The sequence below is a fragment of the Trichomycterus rosablanca genome, chromosome 3 (assembly GCF_030014385.1).
Source record: "Trichomycterus rosablanca isolate fTriRos1 chromosome 3, fTriRos1.hap1, whole genome shotgun sequence".
Lineage (NCBI taxonomy): Eukaryota > Metazoa > Chordata > Actinopteri > Siluriformes > Trichomycteridae > Trichomycterus > Trichomycterus rosablanca.
The window spans coordinates 33,950,190-33,977,985 of NC_085990.1; the positions used below are offsets into that span (position 1 = coordinate 33,950,190).

The 27,796-nt window shown below is 36.8% G+C and overlaps 2 protein-coding genes across 3 annotated transcripts in view; both read right to left on the reverse strand.

The window, feature by feature from the left end:
* The window catches only part of LOC134309834 (piezo-type mechanosensitive ion channel component 2), a 142,637-nt gene extending 138,623 nt beyond the window's left edge, over positions 1 to 4,014 (reverse strand). Inside the window, exon 1 of the mRNA XM_062991193.1 lies at positions 3,951 to 4,014. Coding sequence (XP_062847263.1) covers positions 3,951 to 4,014 — 64 coding nt within the window. The remainder of the gene's footprint in view (positions 1 to 3,950) is intronic.
* Positions 4,015 to 10,266: 6,252 nt separating this feature from the next.
* impa2 (inositol monophosphatase 2) lies at positions 10,267 to 26,210 on the reverse strand. 2 transcript variants are annotated; one of them, XM_062991195.1, is made up of 10 exons: positions 26,171 to 26,210; positions 25,467 to 25,569; positions 23,205 to 23,338; positions 22,129 to 22,233; positions 21,996 to 22,041; positions 21,763 to 21,871; positions 20,958 to 21,066; positions 20,490 to 20,641; positions 16,387 to 16,509; positions 10,267 to 10,858 (listed from the first exon to the last, which is right to left on the reverse strand). In XM_062991195.1, the coding sequence occupies exons 2-9, from the start codon at positions 25,548 to 25,550 to the stop codon at positions 16,391 to 16,393; spliced, it is 858 nt and encodes a 285-aa protein (XP_062847265.1). In that variant the 5' UTR covers positions 25,551 to 25,569; positions 26,171 to 26,210; the 3' UTR covers positions 10,267 to 10,858; positions 16,387 to 16,390. The 2 variants fall into 2 exon arrangements, with proteins under 2 accessions (XP_062847265.1, XP_062847264.1); XM_062991194.1 differs by lacking the exon at positions 26,171 to 26,210 and having other exon boundaries at positions 25,467 to 25,856.
* Positions 26,211 to 27,796: the final 1,586 nt, after the last annotated feature.

The window sequence follows — 27,796 nt, forward strand, 5'->3', positions numbered from 1 at the left end:
TGAGAAGACAGTTTGCACTATCTGAGGAACGCAGAACTTCTCTGATCCCAGAAGTCTGCTGTCAGATAATACAGGGTGTAAATAAAAAGATTATGTATTTTAACCTCATGAAGAATGCTGACACACAACAATCGCAACATGGCTGCTCGCTTTCGCCACACAACTTGTTTTACAGTAAAACAAGTAATGTAATTATTAAAGCTTTATTATAACTTTATTTATTAGTTCATTCTAACACAGTAAATGAATACTGCAACACAGTAACAGATAAACTCACACTTTCAAAAAGCCTGCTTACACATGCTTGAAAACTTTTAGTGACTCATGAGTAGGAAAAAAGCCTGAAAGAGTCTTTGTGTCCTTGACTTTTGTATTACAATGACTACAAAGATGAATTAGATTTACAAGAGTCTTAGCGCATTTTCCCCAAAGTCAAAACTGATTCTGTGATGCAAACTGTGCATAATAGTAACACATTTTACTTACATATTTGACTTACTGAGAAAGAAAAAAATTACATTCTTATTTTTATACTATGCATTTTAGGCAATCAATGCTGGGTCAAAAACAATAGTGCTCATTCATGTATTAATGCCCATTAAATAAACAATTAGGCAAAATACATTTAATTAATTAATTAATTTGTAAAAATTGGAGAATTACATAAATTCATCAAAACAGAACGACATATTTTATTACATTTTTAGAAAGAACGATCATTACAAAAAACAGATGGCTCTTAGCCTAAATCAGGTACTGAGTCAGGTTTTTAGAACTAAACCATATTTAAAGAACATATTTGTTTGCAGAAGTAAGTAGCATGTTTTTTTGATAACTGGCCTACAATACTTATCTCTGAAGTGTTTTCTCTTACTCAGTAGCATAATCTGTGCTTTGTTCATTTCCATAACCGCACATTAAAGTTGTTATGCCATGGCTAGTGTTCTTAATTAAGGTTGTCGCTGCCAATGAATGTATCATGTATTTAGACTATCTGATCAACAGAAACACACAGCATTGTTAAGAAACTAATAGCTGGTCATAAATTAAATTTAACTATTAATTATGTATTATTTTTCTATTTTTGAGGCCAAAAACACTCTAACACACACTATAAAAATGAAATGGTTATTTGTGTAAAGAGCCTAAAAACATTTACTGTGTTAGATAAGATAAAGTATTTAAAATGCTTTTGATTTGTGTTGTTTCTTTGTCTAATTAAAAACAACTGACTTAATTTTTAATGTATTTTTAAGCCTTCAAAACAAATAAAAAATGAGGACATATGTCAATGTCTGTGTAACAAAGGTCCTGCATCCTCTGCTCCAGAGGTTCTCAACCTTTGTATCCAATAGAAAGCAGATGTGCTAGCAAGAATAGCAAAAAACAGGCCTATTAGAAATAGATGTGTACGTACATTACACTAAAACGTTGCAAGCCATACAGGTTGAGAGTATGATCAGTGATCTAAAATTTTAAATAAAAGCCAAGTTGGTATGAGTCCATATCTGATGCACATTTAAAATCTGAAGCCATTACAGTAGCTTAGAGTAGCAAATAAAGAACATGGGAGTGCTTGGGTGGCGCAACAGTTGATTATACTATCTCACCACAGCTAAGATTTGAACCCGGCTATCGGCCAGCTGGGCGTTTACACAGACATAATCGGCTATGTTTGGAAAGGGGATGGTCAAAGCCCTGTGATGGATTGATGTCCTGTCCAAGTTATTTCTGCCTTATGCCCAGTGTTTTCCAGTAAACCTGGAACCATCGCAATCCTGGCCAGGATAAAGCAACATGAAAATAAAATGAAAATAAAATACATAACAAAATAGGCAATGGGTAAAAAAAATCACAATATGGTTTAACTTTATTTCTTTTTTCATCAACCTCTTTGTTCAGGACATGATGGGTCCGGTTCCACCAGGAAATACCCTGGCCAGGGCACCAATCCATCACAGGGCACCAACTTTAATGTCATTTACAGTAACAAGTTATATTTCAAATACAAAACATGATTACTAATAGAAACTAAAAAAGCACATCCATAACAATTTAACTTAACTAGGCATATTTGTTAAAGTAATGCTAAACATTAATTGACCCACAACTTAATAAAGCCTAAATCCTTCATCCAGGTACAGCTTACATCTCTGTAACAGTATTTCTCTTAAGGTATTACTCAGTCAGATTCCTAAAACTAAAGCATATATAAATAGCAAATTTCCATGCCTTTTGAACATATTAATCTGGATAGCTGTATGAATATCCCACTTTTTTTCACTGCAATTCTGCCCAGGTGATTTGAAATTAGCAGTGCTGTTTGGTCAGATAACCCTTGCAGATTACCACAGATCTAATAATGAATATACAGCACATTATAAACAGTAGAGCCAAATCATCTTAGGTATGCAGATTAGTCTCTTTATACCTATAATTCCTTATACAGTTGGTTATATTTACTAAAATATTGTTTAAATAATTCTGATTTATTTATAGAAATTCTTCATTCAGCAGTTTTCTGTCATTTTTAAAAATCTCAGTAAAAAAGGTAAACTACTCAGTAAACATTTTTACTACAAAAATGCCAGTTTGATAGTTAAGGTCAAAACACAAAAAAAAGCAAAAATGTATGCATTTTTATAGCCTTGCAATAAATGACAATTTCTTCTGAAAGCAAACCATGTCTTGCTGTCTGGATAAAGACGTCTACAACAAGAGAGAACATTTGCATCAAGTAAACAAAAGAACACACTGATGTGTTTAAAACAATCCAAAACAATTATAGCCTAGCCTGCACACTGATCAGCAATCTGGTTTTATTTTGGCCAGCTTATTTGTACAGCACCTTTTAGCAACAGACATCGTGACAAAGCAGCTTTACAGACATCCAAGTCTAAACCACTAATGAGCAAACCAAAATGAGACAGTAACAAGCAAAAACCTTTAAGACCTATAAAGACATTTTGAGAACTCCAAAAGGGGAACACATCCATCTCTGGACAAAAATACTTATATTGAGTGTGGTGTGTGTGTGAGAGTATAACACTGTTTAAATAAATAAGTAACTTGAATATAAAAAGTTCTTAGGTAAGAGAACAAGTCTTATTATAAAACAGGTTTAGTTAGAAAAAATAGAAAAAGCAACCCATTAGTATTAAGTGAAGCACAATAAAGTTAGTTATCCTGTTTAGACAGGATTAAATACTATATTGAAAGTTAAACTTATTTTATGTTCAGTTATTCAGATTTTGAGTGACAATGTCAAAGTAATAAAGAATTAAAATTAACATAATTAAATACTACCGTTTCTTCATACAGTGGTTCCATTTATTTACTTGGCTAGACAACAGTGGCTATAAACACCTTTCCTGGGCCGCACATATGTATGTATAGTATTTATAGCATTTAAGTTCGCATTGAAGTTTGATACACATTTTTTTAAATGTACAAATTATTCCTTTGATAATTAAGTAAAAATATGCTGTCAGGTTACTAATTTAATTTGATTTTTTTTATATTTACACCTATGTTTGGTTTTACACTATAGATGTTTGTTTTAAACTTTTTATTGTTTTTTTTTAAGCTGGAAATTAACACTTTTTCCTGGTAATTCTGGTATCAACCTTAGTTATGTTTAATGTAATAATTGTATTGTGACATTTGTAATACTCTAGCCCTTATTACTATAACAATAATAACAACAATATTAAAAAAAATGAATAAGTATGATTATTCGTATTACTATTATTATTATTATTATTAGTAGTAGTAGTAGTAGTAGTATTATAATTATTGTTATATGGGTGGCGGTACCATCGTATATGTTTATTATTATTACAATAACTATAACAATTTAGCTGAACGTAGTTGCTTACATGCTTGAAAGTAAAAAGAAAGAAAGAAAGAAAGAAAGAAAGAAAGAAAGAAAGAAAGAAAGTTAAACTTACCTGCAGCGAGGCAAACTGGCAGAAGGAGTCTGAAGATGAGTCCGCATACCATTTCAGATGCCATGTCTGCTTCACCTTAAGCTTAATCTATTTCCCCACTGCCTTTTAATTCTTTCTAAATTACTCCTTTGGATCTCCTGTAGATTTAGTATGAAAGCTCAGGTCCAGTCCTGCAGTAGAGGAACAGGGCGCATGATCCCGTTATCGTGCTACGGCATGGTGCCAGTGGAAGTTCAGTAAGTCCTCATGCGTAAACTTGTGTATCCGATCTGAGCCCTTGTGCTCTTCTGCTGCACAGTGCAGATCCTCCCACACATCTGCAGCACAGATCCACGATCTGTTCAACGCTATCTGCACTGCTCACATACCGCAGGGTACCAGCGCCAGCACCGACTCCAAACTTCTGCCATCACCCACACTGCTCACCCCACAACTCCAGGGTCCACAGTGAAAAGGGCTTTTAGTTACTGAAGCTCCAACCAAGACAAACATGGAACTTCTCGAAGCGTGAATGAGCTCTGACCCAATGATTTAACTGCTCGGAACTCGGTTCAACTTTAGAATAAACAGAACTGGAACTTTTTAGAGAGGTTCGATTTGTAACAGCTGTTACGCGCACTCTCATACGCGTTCACTTCAAATCTGCTCATCAATGAGAAAGTGGGTGGGAACAAGCAGTTATGGACAGTGGGTTCAACCAATTGAGAGGAGGCTAGAAATTTGGGCTCAAAATTTGATCCTGCTGATGTTAATTGAAGAGAATTAAGTGAAATACAGAGAAGGGCATTTTCTGATCCTTTAAGGGCCATAAGCGACATCCTACTTGGGACCCCATACCAATTAAAATTTTGATCTGTATTCATTTGAAAACACTACAGACAAGTTTAATGTTTAACCAATTTAACTGTATTGTTTAACATAAATGAACTGTATTATTTTTACATACAATCACTGATTCTAATAAAGCTGGGACAAGGGTTTATTTATTTATTAGGATTTTAACTTCATGTTTTACACACTTTGGTTACATTCATGACAGGATCAGTAGTTACTCATTACACAAGGTTCATCAGTTCACAAGTTTTAACGTCAAACACAGTAATGGACAATTTTGTATCTCCAATTCACTTCACTTGCATGTCTTTGGACTGTGGGAGGAAATCAGAGCTCCTGGAGGAAACCCACGCAGATATGGGAAGAACATGCAAACCCCACACAGAAAGGAACCAGACTGCCCCACCTGGGACCCAGGACCTTCTACCCACTAAGCCAATTATGGAAATAAACACTTTTCCCCCAGTAATTATGGTATCAACCCTAATTATGTTGAATGTAATTATTAGCTCATTAAAAACTGGAATTGTATAATAATAATAATACAAATAATAATAATTATTATTATAAGTAGTAGTAGTAGTAGAAGTATTATTATTATTATTATTTTGATATGGGTGGCGGTACCATCGTACAATATGTTTATTATTATTACAATAACTACAATAATTTAGGTGAACATAGTTACTTACATGCTTGAAAGAAAGAAAAAAAAAGAACATTCAGGGAGAACATGCAAACTACACACAGTAAGGACCCAGACTGCCCCACCTGGGAATGGAACCCAGGACTTTCTTGCAGTGAGGCGACAGTGCTACCCACTGAACCACCAACCGCATTGTTTTAACATACAATCACTGATTCTAATAAAGTTGGGACAAGGGCATGTTGTGTATTAAATCCCTTTTTATAACAACATTGTGTAATAATTTTCAATATCAATACCAATAGTCCCTTTCCAAGTGACTTTCCAAGTGACCCTTTTCATATCACTTCAGCCTCTTAACGTTTTGGGGTCTTTGTCATTGTATGTTGCACTTGAAATTGTGCAACAAGTTTTAAATTGAGGACAGGCTTGGACTGCAGGCAGGACAGTTTTAAAACTGTCCTTCTACCAAGGAGTATTATGTGCAGAATGTTACTTGGCATTGTTTTGTTGAAACAAGACAAGCTGAAAAAGCTTGAAGAAGCTAAAAAAAAACCCTGTAATGGTATTTTCACAGATGTACAAGCTAAGCCAGCAGTGTTTTTTGCTCGGTTTCTGTTCAGTAATTCCAGTGCTGCCTGCACCACTGCAGACTAGCCCACCGCTTCTTTTCACTTCCAGAGGTGGAGTCTCACATAGATGCTCTCTAAGCCAATGCATTTCTTACTCATGCAGGCGCCTAGACCAGACGACAGAGGTCACATTTTGCAGCAGCAATGATGAACTACTTCCACACTTCAGGCACAGCCAACTGAGGTCTGGTCAGGTTGATAGCACAACTGAGATTTGAACACAAAATAACCACACTGGTGGGCTGCTGTGCCATCTAAGTGCCTAAGAATTTAAAGAGATCATGTGGTAATATCCATAACAGAATCATGTTGATTATTGATGCTGTGTCATCAGAGATTTCAAAGGTATAATACATTCAATAATGTTTTAGGTTTGCCCTTTATGCAGCGATTCCTCCAGATTCTCTTTTTTCTCATTTTCTTTACCTCCTTTGACACATGTACAGCAGCCAACTACTTTTTACACTGTTACAGCTGTTGGTGGACTCTTACAGCCGTATTGCATATGCCATGTATGTTCCTCTACTAGTCATGCTAGCAGCTAGTTAGCAGAAGCTGCTGTTTCAACAGCAGTGAGAATTAGTTTAACACTATAAAGAAATTCATTTTGATCAAATTTTATCCATTTGTAATTAGCTTAAAGCTGCAGTTTGTATCCTTTGGTAAAAATGTAATTGCTTACAACTTTTCTTTACCAATTTCATCGACTGCTTTATCCTGGTCAGGGCTGTGGCGGGTCCACACTGGATGCAATGCAGTAATACTCAGTGCAGAGCGCCAATCCGCCGATTATGAACTTTTACATCCATGGGGCAGCATGATGGCAGGTGTGTGGGTCATTATTCCTGTGGACCTACATTTTGTCTCTGGGCACTGTCTAAAATTTGTCACATTTATTCCACACCGGTTGCAATGTCGTTTTTTTTTTTAAATGCTTATTTTATTTTAGTGAGTTGGCAGTTGTAGCCTAGTGGTTAAGGTACTGGACTAGTAATCAAAAGGTCACCGGTTCAAGCCCCACCACTGCCAGGTTGTCACTGTTGGGCTCTTAAGCAAGGCCCTTAACCTTCAATTGCTTAGACAGTATACTGTCACAGTACTGGGTCATTCTATAATTTGGGGTACATTTCACATCACCAAAAAAGTACAAAAACAATGTTCTTTCTCAATAAAACAATCAGTGGTTCAAGTTAATATATTCCTTTAGTGTAACATATCCACTATTTGCAAAGCTTAAACATTATTATTATTTTATTTTAATTTTAAAGGGACAGTAGATGTAGACTACTAGGTAACTTAGTTGACAGGTAACATAGTTGACAATTTTCCTATTTTGACCCATAACTTCAGTGGTAGACCTTGCCTGGCTGACCACATGTCATTTCATGAACAGAATAATGTCTAATTTGAACATACATTTGAATTAAAATGATAAAAAAAATTGTAACCATAACAATGTATGTAACATAGTTGACGGTCAATTCATATACTCATTGACAATGTTCTATTATAGATAAAATATTTTAAAAAATAAGAGAACATTCACCAGTTTGTTCAATATACCCTCCACAGAGAAAAATGATATCATGTAATGCTGGTCACATAGTTTTAGAACAAACCATTTTTGAGTTGCTGAGTGGAGTTCTGTTAGTAACATAGTTGATAGAACTTTTGTGGACATTAATAAATAAAGATATTTAAAATATTTAAAAGAGAAACTCAATTTAAAAAATGTTATTTTTCTTTAGTATTTAAACTTTTGAAATAAATAAAAAAATAGATGTTGTTGCCCTTAATAATTTTATTCATAATTTTGAAACCAAGGCACCCTCAACTTAAAAAAACGGACACAGCAAAAACTGTTCATTTAGGAACATCATGACAAATGTCAAGCTAAATGAAGCATAGGATGCACATAATGTTTTTGTGGAAAAATGTATTCTATGACAATAAATGCCGCATATTAAAAATGCATTCTTGCAGAGCCCCCTGGTGGCTTGGGAGCCCTTGAAACCGCGTATCCTGACCGTACGTGCATTGTGCATCTGATATGCCAAGACAGGACGTGCATTTATATTGTCTTAGAATAATAATTCAATATTATGTTTACAACTGAAAAAAAAAAAAACAATGCCAACAAAATCTAGTCGGCATAGCTGAGCGAGTGAATTAATTCGGAGGTCCAGCGTGGATCCTGGGTATCTTTTTTGCTACTTTGGTATGCTACCACCTTCCATAAATGTGCAGAAGATGGATGGGCTGCTCCAAACTGCCTTTAAGTGAGTGAATGGATGTGTACGTGTTTGAGTGGTTTTCCTTGTGTTCATTGTTGCTGGGAAGCACTGGAACCACCTCGACGCTGACCAAGCTGAAAGAACTATTAAAAATAATTAAGTAAAAAATTTTTTTTTTTTTATTTATTAAAATAAACAAAGCTTAAAGGACCTGTTTTCCAATTTCAGTCATGTACCCACAATTCCAGTCATGTACCCACAATTCCAGTCATGTACCCAAAGACAGTGGCGGCTCCTGCCAAATCTCTCAGCGGGGGCAATTGTTGCGATGATGGCCAAGGTGACCTGTTCAATGGGTAAATTAAGCTTAAATAATTAACATCTTAAGTCATCTGTCAGTTTGGCCTCACAAATAACTTGGAACATGGAGAGAGACCAGCTTTACCATTAATCATAAAATTAAGTAAAGCCTTCACACTAACAATTTAATTCAGTCTTCATCAGATGGCATTTTATTTTAGGTGCATACAGGATCCAGATCCAGAATAAAGATTGGCATCGGGGCTGATGTGCAATGAATAAAGAAGTACAATTAAACAATTGGGGAGATACAATAAGTGCAATCACAATTCACAATTTAAAAATTATATTACTTACTTGTAATTTACTTGTAACTTATATGATTTTCCCCCCTTTGTAGATACTTGATGTTTAAATTTGGTCTGGGTGGCCATAATTCTTAAGTGTTGCTAATTTATCCTGATTACATGATGGAGTTGCTCCGAACTGAGGTAATGGTAGTCATAATGACGAGATCGCGACACCAGGTTATGTGTGACACAAGCACGTAACTGCGTGCCCTCCCGGAACCCATTCAGAATTTATTGCAGCTCCTGCAGTTTGAAAAAAAGTGCCTTGACATGAGCAATTTCAGTCTGACTGTAAATCTCCCCAAAAGGGGTGGTACTGTACGGAACACAACTCGACGCTCATTGGACTACGATATTCCGAGGCAAGACAGACTCCAGAACAGTCACAGCTGTGATAGAAAAATTTCTTCCCTCTCGTCCTTTGGTGGTGCGTCGCCCGATCACCCTAAGGAACGAGCCACCCCTGCCCAAAGAGCTGCACCAGTTTGCCTAAAGTGGCACACATCAACATGGGCCCTACTGGTCCACATTTAAATTTTGCCTCTGGTTATTACCTGTAAGGGGCTTGGCATGTTCTCCCCATGTGTGTGTGTTTCCAGGTGGCGCTGGACCCATTGTACTCTGGATCAGAACACACTACCCACAGTACCATACCAGCCATTTACTTAATAAAATCCAGGGAATCCAGGGTTCGAATGTCCAGTGGTGCCACTGACCGGTCAGGTGTCTACATACAAACATGATTGGCTATGTCTGAAAGTTCGGTAAACCCACTGCAACCCTGACCAGGATAAAGTGGTAATAAGATTTCCTATGCAGAAGGTCTGTTTGCTCTAAAATACTCGTAGATGTAGGTAACCGGGTGTGAGTGACCCTGCGTTCTGTACGGGCTATATTCCTGACTTGAATTTAATGTTTTCAGAAAAAGCCTATACTATACTAACATTACTTATTATATTGTAAGATGACATCATTGTTGACATGTATTTCAGTGTCTAATTATACAAATAATTAGAATAATTTCTATTGTTATAATAATTGCTATTGATATAAACAGCATTACAAGTCAAGACTGACACCACACTGAATAATTTAGTTGCTGGTTTTTTTTAAATAACCATAAATGAGTTCATAAATAAATAAAAAAATTTACATCTCCAGACCAAACGTGGTAGGTGTATTGAACTCCCTAAACATTGAGAAGTGCGTCACCTATGCCAAATATGCACAAATGAAGAAAAAACAAACATTGTATATAAAAAGTTTGATGTACAAATAGTCTTCAAATCATTATAGCTAACCTTTTTTATTTTATGGGCTACTACTGATAAAAGAATCCCCCGAGTCAGTAAAGATAAACAATAAGACATCAAGTAAACAAATATTATTCCCTTATGAAATGGTACAGAGCAAAAAAGCATGTATATGTGGCTGCTGATTTTACACTGTAATAGCTACTGAATGCAAATGCAGACAAAGGAAAGGAATTAATTCATACAACAAATAAATACATTTTTCATTTGTTATCTTCATTTACTGCTCACATTGCACATCCATCTATTATGCTAGCCCACCACCAGTAAGAATTTTAAAGTGTAATGGTAGTGCTGCAAAAAAAACACACAAAAAAAAATCAGCCTTAATAATAGAACAAGCAAACAGCACAGAGAGGGTTTTTCACCTAAACAAACTAGATTATTTTATAAGCAAAATGCAAATCCTCCTCCAAATAATCGCATAATCACACAAGCTCCATGTGCAGTTCAGAGGAATATAAAGGACAACAGACCAGGGTTCCAAATGCATGACTGTTTCCCTCTGGTTGGAGGGGGTGTGTATCAGATATGGCCCTCCTCGGTCAGGGTAGGGGTCTGCAGCAGTAGAGGAAATACAACAGGGTAATTGGATATGACTAGAATTGGAGAAAAAAGAAAAATACGTTCTATTTGACCACATGATGGAAATAATTTGAGCACAGCCATCAATCTTCATTGTTTAAACTTAATTTATTATTTCATTTAATAAAACACAGTGAATGTTGATGCTATATACCTTGTCACCCCCCTGTATCTCATATATCTCACAGGGGGCCCCTATCAAACCCCTACTGACCAGGTGATGTTTGGGTGGTGGAATGTTGACACTAACATGGTAACTACATGGTTACTTATACTAATACAACACACTCCCATGACAGTGCCATCGAATGGTCCACCACTCAAACATCATCTGGTCAGTACAGGGGTTAACAATGTGTACATATACAAAGCAAATATATAAGCTACAGTCAGTAACTGTATACCCACAAAGTTAAACTATATGTTAGGTGCAGCTTATGAAATAATTATTAAATGTACATTAATGGTACACCTAATAATGTGCTCTGTCCTTATCTAGTATATGACTGTACCATATATGTGCAAGTGTACAGTACACAGCGTGAGGAGATCAGTCATTTTTACCTAACACACACGGCAGTATAATTATACACTGATGTCTAGCACAGCAGGGAAAATATTAACTTAGCTATAATAAACAAATGTTCACAATTGTCTTTGCAACCTTCTATAAAATATACTTAATAATAATAATAATAAATTAAAAAAAGATAAAAATTAATATTAAAATTAAAAGTTAATCAAAACTGTCTACAAAATTATAGAGTAAATCATTTCAATAGGATACTATTCAGCCCAGGAGCGCTGCAGTCTATTACACTAGCCCATCACCTCTGAGATCCGGGTTTGAATCTCAGCAGTGCTAACAGATAGACAGAATTGGGATGTCTGAGGAAGGGATTGCCAAAGCCCTGAGATGAACATGTGCTCTGTTGAGGGTATTCCTGCCTTGTGCCCAGTGTTTCCACGTGGAACAGGACCTGCTGCAATCCTGTCCAGGATACATTTACATTTTCAGCTCTTAGCAGACGCCTTTTTCCAAAGCGACTTACAGCACAGTAGACAGTCTGAGCAATTGAGGGTTAGGAGCCTTGCTCAAGGGCCCACCAGCAGCAACCTGGCAATGGTGGGGCTTGAACCTGCAACCTTTTGTTTACTAATCCAGCACCTTAACCGCTAGTCTACAACTGCCCAAGGATAAAGTGGTTGATTAATACAGAACAGAATGACTTTTTAAGCCCACAGCATTTTTGCTCATATAAGCACTAACAATTCACATCCAAACACAACTGGTATACTTAGTTTCAGTGTGCAATACTGACATAGTACACACTAACTACCAGTGTGTAATATGGGCATAAAACACACTAACTACCAGTATGCAATACTGACATAGTACACACTAACTACCAGTGTGTAATATGGGCATAAAACACACTAACTACCAGTATGCAATACTGGCATAGAACACACTAACTACCAGTGTGCAATACTGAAAAAGTACACACTAATTACCAGTGTGCAATACTGGCAAAGTACACACTAACTACCAGTTTACAATACTGACAAAGTACACACTAATTACCAGTGTGCAATACTGGCAAAGTACACACTAACTACCAGTTTACAATACTGACAAAGTACACACTAATTACCAGTGTGCAATACTGGCAAAGTACACACTAACTACCAGTTTACAATACTGACAAAGTACACACTAACTATCAGTGTTTAAAAACTGGCATAGTATACACTAATTACCAGTGTGCAGTACTGACAAAGTACACACTAACTACCAGTTTACAATACTGACAAAGTACACACTAATTACCAGTGTGCAATACTGGCAAAGTACACACTAACTACCAGTTTACAATACTGACAAAGTACACACTAATTACCAGTGTGCAATACTGGCAAAGTACACACTAACTACCAGTTTACAATACTGACAAAGTACACACTAACTATCAGTGTTTAAAAACTGGCATAGTATACACTAATTACCAGTGTGCAGTACTGACAAAGTACACCCTAACTACCAGTGTGTAATACTGACAAAGTACAAACTTACTACCAGTGTGCAATACTGACAGAGTACACACTAATTACCAGTGTGTAATACTGGCATAGTACACACCTACTGCCAGTGTAATATAATAGCAGAGTACACAGAGAGCAAGACCTAGCCCAGAGTCACAGCTCTATGAGAAAAGCTGATTTTTCAACCGAGAGGCCAGCAAAACTGTGATGAATAAACTGTGAAAAACAAACACCTCCACCTGATGCAAATTAACACTCATTGAGTCACAGGTGGCAGTTAAGAGAACCCAAAACGTCAATCATCTGCGCCTCCATGCCCCCGTTGCTGGCCATATTTGGCAAGGCAGAAAGACATAATTCTGTAACTGATTCACACCACTGAGCTTCACTATCGCAATCTTGTTAAACACACAAAGATATCATCCACTCTAATGAATTCTACTTAATGGCTGCTTATGCCAATATACATCCCCCATTGTACTTAGGATCTGGCACCACACTTTGTTGGCTGAGTTATCATTCTCCTGCTCTTGTGTCCAAGTAACACTGGATGCAAAGCAAGAATTCCATTGATACAGTCCTCAGATGTAGCCAATCATGTCTGTGTAGATGTCCAGCTGACAGAAAGCACATGGATTTCAGCAGTGAGGGGCTTGAGTAACAGAGAGTAACACCACCCAAGTGTTTAAATATGATTTGTCACTTTAAATCTCAAGCACCATTTTTAATATTTTGCTTATAAGCTATAGGTGATCAGCTAACTGATAATGATAAATCATTTACTGAGATAATGTCAGAATCAGAAATCAAAACTCAATGTTAATATTACATCAAAAGAAAAAAACAATGGGATCAGTGCCTCCCTAATTACACTATTAAATGTGCTTATACCAGTTTTGTTAAATGTTTAACACTGGCCAGTAATGTCAACTACTATATGTAATCACTATTATTACTTGATGCTTTATAGACACTAATATTTATACATTTGTAATAATGTTTTACAAGTTAAAGTTCTATATTATAAAAGAGTTGCTTCCTGAGTAAATACGTGAATTGCAGAAAAAAACTTATTACCAATTTATGGAAATTCTTTTTGATATACACCAGAGTCTAACAAATCATCCTATGACAAATTCTAGTGGCAGTAGTAGTTCTCGAAGGACTAAAAACCCTAAGAGACGTAGCACTCATCAGCGGTAATCATTCACAGCTGTTATTTAAGCAAAGTTCGTAAATCGGTTAGACACCAAGTCAATGCCTTGTACTAGACCCAGCCAGGAAGGTAGTAGGCCGGTGTTGCATTGCCTGGCTAATTGTAGAGCCCTTTTTATCAAAGCTAATGCATATATTTCTATTTACATCAGATCTGTGATCCACGACTGCCAGAATTGGTTCTTAAAGTTTTAATGCGTGATTCTCTATTAAACTCGAATCTGTGATCTGCATTCTCATGTGCACGTTCATGTCTTCCTAAATGACTCCCAGAGTCGGTTCTAACTCCTTTTCCTTTTTTTTCTAGTTGAGAGAGAAGCATTGGCTTGTAATTGTGGGTCCGAATGTTGGTAGACTGAGTAGCTTAAGTACTGATCCCTTTCACAATTCCACCTATTGCTCTTAGAGCTTCTCTTAGATTAGCCTTTCATTTCATTTGGCCCACGAACTCAGCTCACCCCAGGTATTCGCTTTCAGGAATATGATTTGCCTGATAACTTTTGTTCGCTGAAGTGTATCATTTTAAATCCTGGTGGTTGAATCTCTGATGGAGTGTACACATTCAGTATACAGGTCCTTCTCAAAAAATTAGCATATTGTGATAAAGTTCATTATTTTCCATAATGTAATGATAAAAATTAAACTTTCATATATTTTAGATTCATTGCACACCAACTGAAATATTTCAGGTCTTTTATTGTTTTAATACTGATGATTTTGGCATACAGCTCATGAAAACCCAAAATTCCTATCTCAAAAAATTAGCATATTTCATCCGACCAATAAAAGAAAAGTGTTTTTAATACAAAAAAAGTCAACCTTCAAATAATTATGTTCAGTTATGCACTCAATACTTGGTCGGGAATCCTTTTGCAGAAATGACTGCTTCAATGCGGCGTGGCATGGAGGCAATCAGCCTGTGGCACTGCTGAGGTGTTATGGAGGCCCAGGATGCTTCGATAGCGGCCTTAAGCTCATCCAGAGTGTTGGGTCTTGTGTCTCTCAACTTTCTCTTCACAATATCCCACAGATTCTCTATGGGGTTCAGGTCAGGAGAGTTGGCAGGCCAATTGAGCACAGTAATACCATGGTCAGTAAACCATTCACCAGTGGTTTTGGCACTGTGAGCAGGTGCCAGGTCGTGCTGAAAAATGAAATCTTCATCTCCATAAAGCTTTTCAGCAGATGGAAGCATGAAGTGCTCCAAAATCTCCTGATAGCTAGCTGCATTGACCCTGCCCTTGATAAAACACAGTGGACCAACACCAGCAGCTGACATGGCACCCCAGACCATCACTGACTGTGGGTACTTGACACTGGACTTCAGGCATTTTGGCATTTCCTTCTCCCCAGTCTTCCTCCAGACTCTGGCACCTTGATTTCCGAATGACATGCAAAATTTGCTTTCATCCGAAAACAGTACTTTGGACCACTGAGCAACAGTCCAGTGCTGCTTCTCTGGTTCAAAAGTGGCTTGACCTGGGGAATGCGGCACCTGTAGCCCATTTCCTGCACACGCCTGTGCACGGTGGCTCTGGATGTTTCTACTCCAGACTCAGTCCACTGCTTCCGCAGGTCCCCCAAGGTCTGGAATCGGCCCTTCTCCACAATCTTCCTCAGGGTCCGGTCACCTCTTCTCGTTGTGCAGCGTTTTCTGCCACACTTTTTCCTTCCCACAGACTTCCCACTGAGGTGCCTTGATACAGCACTCTGGGAACAGCCTATTCGTTCAGAAATTTCTTTCTGTGTCTTACCCTCTTGCTTGAGGGTGTCAATGATGGCCTTCTGGACAGCAGTCAGGTCGGCAGTCTTACCCATGATTGCAGTTTTGAGTAATGAACCAGGCTGGGAGTTTTTAAAAGCCTCAGGAATCTTTTGCAGGTGTTTAGAGTTAATTCGTTGATTCAGATGATTAGGTTAATAGCTCGTTTAGAGAACCTTTTCATGATATGCTAATTTTTTGAGATAGGAATTTTGGGTTTTCATGAGCTGTATGCCAAAATCATCAGTATTAAAACAATAAAAGACCTGAAATATTTCAGTTGGTGTGCAATGAATCTAAAATATATGAAAGTTTAATTTTTATCATTACATTATGGAAAATAATGAACTTTATCACAATATGCTAATTTTTAAAAAAAAATCATAATATGTAAAAAAAGATATTTAAAACTATGCACAACAGCATTGCATAAAACACTGCAAATAAAGTGAAAGGATTGGGATTGTGGGTAATTGAGTTAAAAGTCTGAGACTTGCTGCTCAAGGACTAAAGACAGGTTACTGGGTCAGCAGTCATCGTCGTCACGTCCGTAGCTGATTGGCTGGAGCTGCTGGACAATGTAATCCGCTATCTTTCGAGAACCAGCAGCCACGACCCGTCGGGACATGATATCAAGAGGACCCCCTTTGAAGAGAAGAATATTATTGCTTAATATTTATACAGCTTACTTTTACAAAAAAACAAAAAAAACAAAAAAACTGGGCACTTGCTTTTGTATTGCTTTTTTACATATTTAACATATTTAGCTATTTACATGAAAGCAGATTTAAATCAACATATAGATTTTAGGGGTTGAAGACCTCACACAGTGACTCTTGAGGAGGTTTTACCTTAAACATTTACATTTACATTTTCAGCATTTAGCAGACGCTTTTATCCAAAGCGACTTACACAGTGAGCGGAACACGATGAGCAATTGAGGGTTAAGGGCCTTGCTCAGGGACCCAACAGTGGCAACTTGGTGGTGGGGGGACTTGAACCGGCAACCTTCTGTTTACTAGTCCAGTACCTTAACCACTGAGCTATCACTGGCCCCTTAAACAGTGAGCGTAAACTGATACCAAAAAAGTCCATTAAAAAAGAAAGAAAGAAACTGTTCAGTAAAATAATGTGTGTTTGCCTCATTGTGTGAGCTAATGCACTGGTATACAGTTTATATTTCTACCCAGCTAACAGAATAGCATCCACAGCCTATAACTGACCAAAGCTTACAGAATTGTTGAGTTTTTTTTTTTTTTTGTAAATTCCTATAAAAATGTAAAACTATTTATTTTTTGCTTTTTTGCTCACATTTAAATGAGTTAGATCTTTCTACTAATTTTAATAGAAGATAGAGACAACACGAATAAACACCTATGATTATTCCATTTATCGAAGATAAAGATTAATTCAAACCCTGTATCGCCCATTTGAAAAAAGTAATCGTCCCCTGAAGCAGGAAAACTGGTTGTGCCCACTTGGCAGCAACTATTGCAATTAAACACTTGTGAGTCTTTTACATTACTGGCCAACTCTTTTTTACAGAATTGTTTTAATCTGGCTACGGTGGACACTTTTCAAGCATGAACTGCCTGGTTGGGGTCTTGGATCAGGATTTGGACCCAACCACTCCGTTCATTGTAGTCAGGCCAACTGGAGCTACCAAAACTTCCCCTAAATGTGTGTGAGTGTGTGTGTCCGCCCTTTCACCCAATGAATCAGACCCACCGCAACCCCATCCAGAATAAAGCAGTAGTAAAACAGACAGTGAAGGACAGTGAACAGTCTACTAATAAAATTATTTGCATGTACGTAGCTATTAATTTTAATACTAATTTTATTATTTATTCATTCTTTCAGTTTCAGTAACTGGCATGTGTTGAGCTGGAGGAAACCAAAGTACCATGAGAAAAGCCACACAGACATGGTTGGATTATTCAAGGCTCCTTCCAGACTATGAATCATGTTTCTACCACAACCACTCTTCAAAGTCTCATATGAGACGTGCTGTTTCAGCATATGATTTTAAAAAACATTTAAACTCAAAACACTTTTTGTTTATTTGGTTCGTTTCTGCTGGCAAAGATGAGTGAAGCACATTGGAATGAACTAAACCCCATGGCTTTTCAATGTCTGAAATATTGCATTTGACAAACAAAACAAATCCTGTTGTATCCTTAAACAAACACTTGCTTGTAAAACCATCAGTCAAAATTAGCTACATATGAGCAGTGGGGCGCAGAGGTCCGTTATGCTAGCACACTGACACTGAGATCCGGGTTTGAATCTCTGCATTGCTATCAACAAGCTGGGTGTCTACACAGACATAATAAGGTATGTCTGGGGTGACCAAAGTCCTGCGATGGATAGGTCGCCTGTCCAAAGTGTTTCTGCCTTTCGCTCATTGTTTTCCGGTGGAACCAGACCTGCTGCGACCCTGACCAGGATGAAGCAGTTATTGTAGATAAAAATATGAGCAGTGATCCAGTTCTTTTTAGGAGTAGTCTGCTTAATTCTGACTAATACAAGTCCTATTATTTATTATGTATAGTAAATATCCTACATGAAACACTCATTCCCAGGGAGCACTACACAGGAAAAGGTTGGCAACCTTGGAAATGTGAACTGTAATTTATAATGTAATTTACTGGATTGAATAGTGCACACCCCGACTCTAACAGTGAGTAACACTTTCATCTCTGAATATGATCTATAGTTTTTTAATGAAGTATAATAGCTATTGATATTGTTCCTCAAGCATCCAGCTTTGAGAAATTACTAGTCACCCCTTACTGGTTAAAAAAAAAAAAAAAAAAAAAAAAAAAAAAAAAAAAAAAAAAAAAGTTTAAACACAGCTAGATTTTGAAAAAGAAATTGTCCAACAATCCAAACAAGATGAGTAACCTTTTGCACAATAAACACAATAAAACAGTAAACACAATATCAGGATGAAAAACAGGAAATATGTGACCAAGTCCTTATCCTTATGACATGTTTGAGTGGTTCGTGTTAATGATGGACAGGAGGAATATTTCCTTTTTAGTAAGCCACAATAAACTACCGAAGGAACTTGCTTTCATATAGGCAGAAATAATAATAAAAAATACAAAATTATGCAAATCATTTCCCTTTTGACCTATCGGTTTAAATGTTGAAAACATTCAGCCGGGCCAAACCCACCATCATTTTCTGAAAATGCAACAAAGGCATGTCTGTTTCACCAGTGCTGCACTGTAAGAGAGTGATTGTGGGTGCTGGAATAATAGGAAATCACTGGATGTGCTTTTTACTGCCATGTTCAGGGTGAGAATGAGGGCAATGGGCTAACATGGTTATAGTCAAAACAGTGCCAACCAGTGAGCACATAGTAACACAGCTTACAAACTCATATCAGTGAGGTCCTTTATACCGACCTCATAGTTTTGCTTTATTTAACGCTCTATCGCTTTCTGCATTCTGCATGGGAGTCAGAGGGAGGGCTGACCGCTATTATGACCTCATTGGCCTCACCAACAGAGCCTCTTTGTATACACTCACATAACCTAGTCTGCCATGCTGCCCACCTTTCACTCAACATACACAAACAGAAAGTGTTTAAGAATGAATCAGATTCTACCAAAACTGGATTCAGAGCAGACTGCTGCACACAGATCTGAGACTAGATTAACACTTAATTACAAGTCCCAAAATCTTTTACTGCACTGTAAAAAAAAATCTGATAATTATATTGAGTTGTTATTCTTACAAAACAGGCACTTTCTACTATTCTGCTTTCATTACTACCTGTTAATACTATCCGCATATTATTATTATACTATATTCTGAATAATTTGGCCATTAAACTGATTGCTAAATTAACTGGTTATAATGCAACAGTGTGACATTTAATAATTGCACTTGTTACATTTAGCTCCAATGACAAACTGATAAAGGTTAAAGTACATGGCTGTATTTGCAAGCTTAATAGACAGAGCAGTAAAGACACCATGTGCGGGGCACTAATCTGACATTTTTGTCATATAGACATCCATAAACATTTACATACATATATTTTTGTAATATAGAAATCCTATTCGACCTTTATTACTATCTGTTAATTCTGTCCACATAAAATCACACGTCATATAATTATTTGGCTACTGAATAAACTGATTGCTATTTTTTTTTAAAGGCTGTATTTGGTTGCAGTAAAGACACCATAGGTAGGGCACTAATCTGACATTTCTGTGATATAGACATCCATTAGCCGTTGCAGCTACTGTATATTATCCTTAGGGTTGAACTAAATAATTAAATGTCAGACTCTAAATGTGATAAGTCTGGAGATCAACAATTTGTGAATGAGAAAACAATTGTTTACATTTGTTTTTTTTTATTGCCAAACCATTCTCTCCAAGATCAATAACAGCTTTGCAATCTCCATAGTCAACAGAAGTACATTGGGTCATAATTAAGAGCTCAAAAGCTTTCAATGTGGCACACTGCCATCATGTCCAACAAGTCAGGTCATCAAATGTCATCAAATTTTAAGATCAAGATGTTGAGAATGCTCAGAGCAAGTTTTAGTTAAACAGAAAGATAAATGCTTGTATGGAAAATGTACAAGTGGTGAGAGCAGGACTGACCTGTAGTGTCGATCACACAGCCTCCTGCCTCTGTAATAATGATTGCAGCTGCAGCGATGTCCCAGCAGTGCAGACCATACTGGTAATAAGCTTCGGCTGCTCCTCTAGCAACCTGGCACAGCGCTAAAGTCGAGCTGCCTATGATCCTGACCCTGAGCGCAAACAAAGCTATAGTATAAGAGAGCAGGTGTAAAATTCACTAAACTGTACAAGACCAAGGTGATCGTTTAGACTATAAGTGAAAGAATATAAAATTATAATTAAAAATGTAACTATGTGCTTGTTTAGTTTATGTCACAAACGCACACTTTGCAAGCGTACAATTCCTGTCGTACATACGTATCAGTATCAGAGCCAATTATGTATTGGTATCAGGGATAAAACTAGACATTTTCATTTCCTCTTTTGCATTAATCTTTTTCTTCGAATCACTTGCATCATTCTTCATAATGGCTACACATGACTCACCCATGGACTGGTGCACTAAGTAGCTTTTTCATATTTCCCAAAAAGATTTCCAGTGTGCCAGGATCTCTCTTTGCTCCAATCTCTGTCAGAATAAGGGCCTTTGACACATCTGAAACGATGAAAAAATACATGCTATCAAGTGCTCACTTCCATTTCCAATCTTACCCCACCTCCTTTTACAAATAAAAATTCCATTTCAGTAATTAATGTATTTTTACTAACCACATCATGCTAGTCTGGGTTATTATAGCCCTTGTGCCACCTGGAACCATGGGGCGCAAAACAAGAGTACACTTTGGACAGAGCGTCTATCCATTGTAGAGCAACATATGATTAGTCATTTCCTCACTCACACACTCACTCACTCATAGGGATTAACCAATGTACCTACTGCATGTTTTGGGTAAGAAATCAAAACACAGACCGAGACCAGAACTATGAATCCAGATCCCCAGAACCCAAGTTGCTTTGTATAACCTATTTAACCAGCTGTGCCACTGCAATATAGCTGAATTCATTCAAAATATAAGCATATTTAAATACATATTTATATTAATACATTATGTTACAAACCTGTTTGAATGCATATTTATATTAAAATGCAGGTGGAGAAAGTGGTAGTATGTAAATTAGTGTGTCAATAAGAAAATTAATTTCATTTTATTTTATTTTCATGAACGCTTTGTGTTACTGCATTGCGACCAGTGATTCTGCGACCCTAACCAGGATAAAGTTGTAGTAAAACATAAAACAATGAACACCAACAAGGCCAGATAAATGCTCAGCCCACTGAAAGACCACCTACCTTTTTCCTTTGAAACTTTGAGTCGTTCACCATTACAAAATGCTCCATGGCCTCTTCTAGCAGTATACAACGTTCCATCAAAACAGTGGCATATAACACCAAACTCAAGCTCAAAAAAACAGAATATTAAATATTATAAGACATAATAACATGAAACAACCATGGCAAGCATCATTGGAAATGTATGTGTTTAATCAGAAATAGAAGACTTGATCAGAAGTGTTTTTATCCACCTGTTTATTTACAGCAAATCCAATGCTTACAGCAACCATGGGGAAACTGTGAATAAAAATTATCTTAAATTAAGTAAAATGTTCCTGCCAAATTGTTACATAATATAAAAACAGATTTTAATGCATTTTCTACCTGTGGACGAAGTTACATGTGCCATCTATGGGATCTATAATCCATGTCGGACTATCTGTCAGAACACACTTCTCTCCTGCAGCAGAGGACTCCTCTCCAATAAACCTGAAATAAAAAGGAAACCAGTCGAAAAAATAATCTGGACAATGTACACTTCAATAAATCTGTCAATACATCATGTCACATTTTTATTATTGGCAATTCACACCTATAAACATAGATCCCACATAAACTGCAGCTTATGCACAGCCAGTAGACAGATCAGAAGGGTGATGCATAAAGATTGGCTATGGTTGGTGTTGCTTTGGTCAATATAGAAGACAAAAATGATAATTGTAGAGGTCAGGAATCCAATATGCCCATAATGCCCATGCAGTATACTAATGTGAATTATAAATAAACATATTCCACGCACTAGCCTTGCATAATGGTAGGATTTGTCAATGTTCCCATCAGTTGTTGATGTGGCAGGGATGTTTTACAATGGTGCCTCCCTACCCCGTCCCCCGTTTAATTCATGGCTATGGCTTTGTCGTGTTTTGCACATCACGTGAACTATGAGAATAGAGCATTTACTAAAGAAGTATAACTATTTTTACACACCACTTTTACACATGTACAGCATGCTGACCCATAAACCCACAAAAAGTGTTTTATAAAGCTAGAATCAACAGAAAAATACCAGTACAATCACTTGTAAAACAATCCCAGACCCAACCCCATGATACTTTTAAACTCAAATACACATTCATTTTAATTCATGTGAAAGCAGTATTCTAATGCCCAATGTTAAAAACTAAATAAATAAAAAAGCTTTCTGATTGTCTTACAAACTCCATTTCTGGAATAGTTGGGACATTCTCTAAAACTCAATAAAAAAGATTTATTATTTTGTTAAGGGTCTTGAACTTTTATTTAACTGACAAAGGTACAGAGAAAAAATGTTCAATGTTTTCACAGACCTAGTAGTGCTGTTGACCCACAGGTCTGAGCCAAATAACCGAGTGTGAAATAAATACATTGATGCACAAACCATTATCCAGTTTGGTTTGTTTGAGTTCTCTTGTTTGAGGTACCTGTGTGAGGGAAACTTCTCCCTGAGGGTAGAGATGATCAGCTCCTCCACCTGATGGTCGGCTTCAGTCACCAGATCTGTAGGAGTGCTTTTACTGCTTACTTGCTTTTCTTGGTTCACAGCCTCCCGCACCATCTTACAGGGACAGAAGTACACCACACAAAAAACACTTCCCCAGTCAAAATCACAGCGAATATTATATAATGATACAAACTAAAACTCTGGTACTCATACTCAAATGTCTGTTTCTTCCTGTTGCCAATGTAGGCTAGAACAATTACACATGAAAGATTACCTTTATGAAAAGAGAACTCGGACACTCGGAACTGTTACCTACACTGTGGCTCTTACCATTACACCACACCAGCTTAAAGGTGTATTTAAACACAAAATACACAGACTTAACATCTTTATTCTGTGAGTCATTCTATAATTTGGGGTACATTCCATGTCCAATGATAATAATTATATGTATTCTAACTATTTTCTTTAAAATTTTAATATTTTACCTTTTAATGGAAAACATGTTGTAATATCACAAAAACATTATGTGCATCCTATGCTTCATTTAGCTTGAAATTTGTCATGATGTTCCTAAATGAACAGTTTTTGCTGTGTCCGTTTTTTTAAGTTGAGGGTGCCTTGTTTTCAAAATAATGAATAAAACCATTAAGGGCAACAACATCTATTTTTTATTTATTTCAAAAGTTTAAATACTAAAGAAAAATAATATTTTTTATTTATTAATGTCCGCAAAAGTTCTGTCAACTATGTTACTAACAGAACTCCACTCAGCAACTCAAAAATGGTTTGTTCTAAAACTATGTGACCAGCATTACATGATATCATTTATCTCTGTGGAGGGTATATTGAACAAACTGTGGTGAATGTCCTCTTATTTTTTTTAAATATTTTATCTATAATAGAACATTGTCAATGAGTATATTAATTGACCGTCAACTATGTTACATACATTGTTATGGTTACAATTTTTTTATAATTTTAATTCAAATGTATGTTCAAATTAGACATTATTCTGTTCATGAAATGACATGTGGTCAGCCAGGCAAGGTCTACCACTGAAGTTATGGGTCAAAATAGGGAAATTGTCAACTATGTTACCTGTCAACTAAGTTACCTAGTAGTCTACATCTACTGTCCCTTTAAAATAAAATAAAAAATTAATGTTTAAGCTTTACAACTAGTGGATATGTTACACTAAAGGAATATATTAACTTGAACCACTGATTGTTCTTTTGAGAGAGCACATTGTTTTTGTACTTTTTTGGTGATGTGAAATGTACCCCAAATTATAGAATGACCCCTGTATTGTTTTAAATTATTTAAGAATCTCCAGTGCATAGTCACTTTAAACAATGCTATAATATATTATGTAGGTAACACTGGCGCTAGTAACTTGACCTTGTGTTCATTCTGTCTGGCTTTCTTAGAATCAACAGGGTTTATTTATACCACAGTGGGTTTATTTATAACAGCACAAATAGAGAGAAAAGAAGTCAGCCATATAGGTCTACTAGTGTAACTCTTAAAAAGCGTAAAACTGATCAGTGGCCTACTGGTAGTAAGCAAAAAAAAATTTATTTAGTGATAAAAATATGTAAAAATACAGGAAATTTACAAAGTAATAATAAAAACATTTAATATTAATAAGCTATTGAAAGATCGGGCCACCTTTTGTCTCTGGGAGAGCTTTAATACATCTCTAAATGCTCGAATATAAGTATTGAATGGTTATTAAAAATATATTGCAATCCTGCCTGCTTTGTTGCTGTTGTTTGTCCATGCTCAACATCCACGGCCATGACCTTGTAGACTTTCAGCTTAAAGAAGGATTACAATCCTAAGAATCACTGGGTTTGTGAATGACATACAGACCTAATAAGAATTAATAGTTTGTCCAAAGCATTTCACTAATGACTAAATACTATAGAAAAATGACCAAATTGAAGGTCAAGGGCCTTGCTCAGGGGCCCAACAGAGGCAAGGGGTGGAAGGGCTTATACTGGCAACCTTCTGATTATCAATCCTGATTATTAATCCAGTACCTTAACCACTAACTAACGTATGGAGGAATTTTAGTGGTGCAGCTGATGTTCTGGAAACATCCTATTGTATTTAGTTGTATTTAGTTTCTGGTCTAAATTTCGACCCACCCTGTTTATCAATAGCTACACAGCTGTGTATACAAACAAACATTATCATCTTGCCTTGGGTTAAAACCTAGCAGTATAGCAACTCCTACCTGAGCAGCTCTGAGCGCTGTCTGCACAGCCACGTCCAGACACTCGGCCCAGCAGTCCCCATCCGTCTCCTGCCCGGAGCTCATCACTCAAACTGGCGTTTTACTGTAAGGAGAAAGACTCAATACTCCATGTTTAACCGTCTCTGAAGTCCTTGCTCTTTGTGTTATGTTCCGAAAGCCGCCATGTGTTAGTCCTGGTGAGCAGTTTCACCTCTGTGCAGTACAACAGAGACTGATAGCAACCAACCAACACTTGTTTTGGTAAAGGACGATTACAGAAACGTTAGCGACACATTTCTTAAACGCGTTACATTTAAATACACCATCTGGTTTCCACAAAATTAATTAAACGCCGTCCAGACGCTATTTTGTTATCGTCGGGTTCGCATAGGCACGTCCAACTGCTATGTACTTATTCACACCAACATTAATAAGGAACCGTTCGTTAACGAGTCGGTTCCCTGAGTCGGACCGTGAAGTAAGTATTACATTTTTAATGTGTCAATTTTTCATCGCGCGTTTGGAGCCAAAAGCTTTACACCGAAAATGAAAAAATAATTCTGGAGTTGTTATTTCATTTAAAAAGCAATCTAATCTAAGCCAGCGGTTTGAATGAATAAATCAGGCAATACGTGCTCATATTGTTCACAATAAATGTTTGAAACAAATCCTTGTTATAAAATTCTAAAATTATAACACTGTACCATGAGTCATTTTGGAGTCATAAGCTGAGCCAATTCATACGACTCACCGAAGTAGCCAGAACATCCACTATAATACACATTCAGGATTCGATCACAAAATTCGGTTCTCTTTCCAGCTATTGTTAAGTAAGAGTCGACTCTAAAGCCAGGAGTCGGTTCCGCCAAGTGAAACTAATAAGAAGACGAATCTAACAGTTTCCTGCCCATCGCTCGGTGGGCCTGGAAAAAAGCGGTGGTAAACCGACAATGAATTTATGGATAATAGTTATTACAGTTATTGAATGCTTTGCTTCGAATATACATTGACATTTAAATAGGCTCTACTTTGCACAAATAAAATTGCAGCATAGTTGAAATCACTTCTTTTTGTGACGGTATTACACAGTTTAACTGTCAGAACGTTGAACTTGAAACCATGCTATTGTTACAACCCTAAATCAGAAAAAAGTCGGGGCAGTATGAAAAATACAAAAAGTAAATTCATAAATATATAAAGAAATAAAAAAGCCTTTTATTTCATTGCAGACAGTATGAATCCAAGATATTTTATGTTTTGCTGGTCAGCTTTATTTTGTTTTTTAATATACATCAACACATTTAAATAAAAAGTTGGAATGGGCCAATCTACAGTGCATAATATCATTAATTGATTCGAGGAATCTGGAGGAATTTCAGTGTGTAAAGAGCAAGGACACAAGTATTAGCTGTACACCCGTGATCTGATCCCTCAGACGGCACCTCACCAATAACCATCATCCATTTTAGCTAATTTAGCCACATGGGCAAGGGATTAATTTGGCAAACCTTTTTCGGCACTACAATACAGAGTTACAATCACAAATGCCACTTAAAACTGTACTGTAAGAATCCTTATGTTAACCAGGTCCAGAAAAGACATCAAGTTCTCTGGGCTCTGAGGCTTTGCAGATGGACCATCACACAGTGAAACGGTGTATTGTGGTCAGACAAATCAATATTTCAGATCTTTTTAAAATGGATTCTGTGTGCTCCGAACCAAAGACGAAAATGATCGTCCAGACTGTTATCAGCAACAGTCCAAAGGTCAGAGTCGGTCATGGTATGGGGTTGTTTCGGTGCCCAAGGCAAAAGTAAAAGATGACATATTTTCCAGGGACAACCATGCATTTTGTGCTGCACACATCACAAAGGCATTGCTGCAGAAGTAGAGGGTATGGGTACTGGACTGGCCTGCCTGCTATCCTGACCTGGATGTATATTAACAAATAAAATGAAGTTGACCATATAGGACATTAAATATTTTGGGTTTATACATTGCAATTACATAAAAGTCAAAGTAAATGTGTGCATTTTCCAGCTTAAACTACTTTAATGTCAAACAGGCTAATGATGTTGACAATATCAATCAGGCCTGTCATGATGTTATCATATATTTGTATGTTTTCTTTAAAAACGGGACAAGAATAACACATAGCAGCAGTCAATCCACCGCAAAGCACCACACAATGAGTTATATTTACTACGCCTAGGGAAATTTAGAGTAGCACATTTTTGTGAGGTGACAAAAAACCCAAATGCCTGGTGGAAGCCCACACAGACCTGGGTTTGATCCTCGCTTCTGGTCCCACGTCTGTGAGAAATTTCAGT

What these genes read in the sequence shown, in the direction of transcription:
- impa2 (XM_062991195.1), bottom strand. Translation starts at nt 25,550, where the DNA reads ATGAGCTCCGGGCAGGAGACGGATGGGGACTGCTGGGCCGAGTGTCTG. An exon ending in ACATGTAACTTCGTCCACAG is followed by an intron (nt 22,042 to 22,128) that starts GTAGAAAATGCA and finishes TTTTATTCACAG; the next exon opens with TTTCCCCATGGTTGCTGTAA. An exon ending in CAAAGTTTCAAAGGAAAAAG is followed by an intron (nt 21,067 to 21,762) that starts GTAGGTGGTCTT and finishes TCATCGTTTCAG; the next exon opens with ATGTGTCAAAGGCCCTTATT.